Source organism: Phaethon lepturus, unplaced genomic scaffold (genome assembly GCF_000687285.1).
Source record: "Phaethon lepturus isolate BGI_N335 unplaced genomic scaffold, ASM68728v1 scaffold11483, whole genome shotgun sequence".
Taxonomy (NCBI): domain Eukaryota; kingdom Metazoa; phylum Chordata; class Aves; order Phaethontiformes; family Phaethontidae; genus Phaethon; species Phaethon lepturus.
The window spans coordinates 13,782-16,709 of NW_010531267.1; the positions used below are offsets into that span (position 1 = coordinate 13,782).

Consider the following 2,928-nt stretch of genomic DNA (forward strand, 5'->3'; position numbering starts at 1 on the left):
AAATGTTTGATAAATTGCACCTACACAAACTATCTAGTTCATCTTTTCAGTAATAAGAGGTAGTTGGTTTTCATTTCAAATGTAGAAATCGGGGAAGTTGCAGATCAATACTGCAAACAAGTGTTTATTGTTTAGTGATTACCTCTCATCACTGCGTGAATTTATACGAGACGCTTAAATTTGAAGGAAGTGGCAAGAAACAAATGCTTAAATGAACCCAAATAGTGAATACAGATCCATCTTCTAGAACAACATTTGAATATTGTGAAAGGTTAAGTCCAAAGTTGTAAAAGCATCAGCATCACCCTGAAAAGTGTAAAAAAAAAAAAAAAAAAAAGTTTCTCTAAGATCAGATACTTCACTGTCTCTTCTCAGCAGAACACTGATCACTATGATGATCCTGTAAGTGAGGTGTTTTCAGTGACTGCAGCGCCGTTGTGAACAGCTCTGGTGATGATACAAGCCCCCACTCAAGGCCTCTCAGTAGCACTTCTGAACCTGTTCAATTCAGCAGCAGTCTCTTCATCCTCGATGCATGAAAAGTGGCGAGGATCAATCTGTGACCTCACCTGGCATTTCAAATTTTAATCTCGTTTTTTTAAGTCTAAATGTTTGCAAAAAGGTTGTGTCAGTTTGTTCCATCAAATGATGAATAATGTAGAATTTGAACCTAAAAGACAGGGCAGCAACAGAACATTGTCAGTTCTTTAGAACGCTTGTACGCAAACAAGTCAGCATCACTTGAACATGCTTGTCACATTCAGATGGGTTTAGTTCAATCTTCATAATAGACTAGCTGCTGAAAAAAAAGAGTATAAATTGGTAAAAACACAGTGGACTGTAAGATTGTAACCACAGTTCCATTTATATTGCTTCACTCAAGGCTCACCGTGATGAGCCAGCCACTTAAGTGCGGCATTACTTGCTTAATCCACAGTTGACATGTGTTGCTAGGCAAGTTTTTGGACACATCTTTTCATCTTAGTCTAGATTTGACAGTGCTGATTCCATCAAATTGAAGTAGGCTTTGACCCTGGCACCAGCTTCCGAGACTGCCTGTGTCCAGCCACACCGGGTGGAGTTAGTGCCTGAACATCAGATCCAAGTCTTTGGCCTCAAACAAACCAGATGCAAACTCGTCTACAGCATTCCAGATTTTAAAGCTGGGTGGTGACAATTTGTGCAAACCGCTTCTTTAGTGCATCAGTCTTGGTTGTTCTGTTTCCTACGAATCTGGCAGGTAGAAGACACTACCCCAACTAAACCACAGATTGTTCGCTGGTGAGCTTTGAGAAAGGTTTAGAATCTCTGCCAGATTTAGGGTGTGCTGGCGCGCCAGTGGGCAATGTGGAGAGCTCAGAGCTGTCACAGACCTGTGCTGTCCATAGTGTCCAGCTCAGTGCCTTGCAGGGTCATCAGCTTGGGCTGGAACAGTTTTACCCCTTTCATTTGTTTATTTGGTAGTGCGTCACCGAGGTGGCACAGGGCCTGGCAGATTGGATGATGCTGTTCTGTACTTCAGTTGTAGATTTGGTCTCTCTTGCCTGGATTTACCCACTTGAAGAAAAAGTTCGTTGGGAATATCTAAAGTTTATGTCTTACTTTCTCCGGTTTTTAACACTACAACCGGTAAACCTGTTTTTTGGCATTAGCGTTTGACATCATCTGTCTTCTACATGTTAGCATCTTCTTTGCTTCTTCTGGGCATTTCCAAGCCATCATCACTGGTCTCCTAAGGCCAACTGATAGTTGCACAAATGCTTTGTAGAGAAAAATCATTAATGCCCTTCAGTGCTATGTTCTTACTCCTGGTAATTGGCCTGCAGGATAAATACATATTCATGATACAGAAAGTAGTGGAAGTACCAGACTTTGACATGCTATTATACATTTTACTCAGGAGACAGTGTGGGCAAGGAGGTGATAACAAGCTCGGGACTGAGGCTAGGGAGTGCAGAGGATGTAGGCATTATGGCGGGGGAAGGCATAAGGACATAGGAACAATGGAGCAGGAAACATTACCTTTCTTTTGGGGGAATGTAAACAAAAAAAATAGGAAACCAGAGCTGTAGGCATTGTTAGCGTTGTATAAATGCTCTGATATTTAATGTAGAAAAGACTGTATAGTAGTTCTCTTCACTGCTTGTGTTTATCTATTATTCTTAAAACCCGTATGCTGAATTTCTCTTCACCTTAAAATTGTTTTTTGTGAGGCTTTATGCTGGAAAACCCTGTTAAAATACATGGGGGAAAGAATTAATAGTTTAACGTAGATCCTAAAACAGTTTCCATAATGCTAGTGCTTAGAGAAGTTACCGTATTTTTACTTGGTAGGTATTTGTGGTACCTTTGCCTTTTTGTTTCGAAATCAGTGAATTCCCTGGGATCTTACATTCAGAAAGGTTGTCAGGTAACATTTTATCTGAGGTTATTCTAAATAGTTGACAGTTTATATGAAGGATGATTGAAAGCAAGAAAGGAATACTAATTTTTGATCTCTTATTATTCTAACTTGTCAGGAAAATTAGGGGGATTTGCACAAGAAAACAACACTATAGATTCTGGAGAACTTGATATAGGCCGAAGAGCGATACAAGAAGTGCCGCCTGGGATTTTTTGGAGATCACAACTCTTCATTGATCAGCCACAATTTCTAAAATTCAATATATCTCTTCAGAAAGATGCATTGATTGGAGTATATGGCCGAAAAGGCTTACCACCTTCACACACTCAGGTGAGAACTGCTTGCATTAAAAGTAGGACACATTATTGAAAACTGTGAGCTTGTATCTTTTGTATCTTTTTTTCTTTCTCAGGATTATCCACTTCCATTTTACTGATTTTTATTTTTACTTTTTATACTTTATTGATCTCATGTGATGTCCAAAATATTTATAATACTGTAAGTGATGGGATTTAAAATGGCGG

General features: G+C 39.4%; 1 protein-coding gene across 1 annotated transcript in view; it reads left to right on the forward strand.

Annotated features, from left to right (window-relative positions):
* TENM3 (teneurin transmembrane protein 3) overlaps positions 1 to 2,928 on the forward strand; it is a 99,362-nt gene that overhangs the window by 4,267 nt on the left and 92,167 nt on the right. Inside the window, exon 2 of the mRNA XM_010284493.1 lies at positions 2,520 to 2,734. Within this exon, the coding sequence (XP_010282795.1) occupies positions 2,520 to 2,734 (215 nt within the window). The remainder of the gene's footprint in view (positions 1 to 2,519; positions 2,735 to 2,928) is intronic.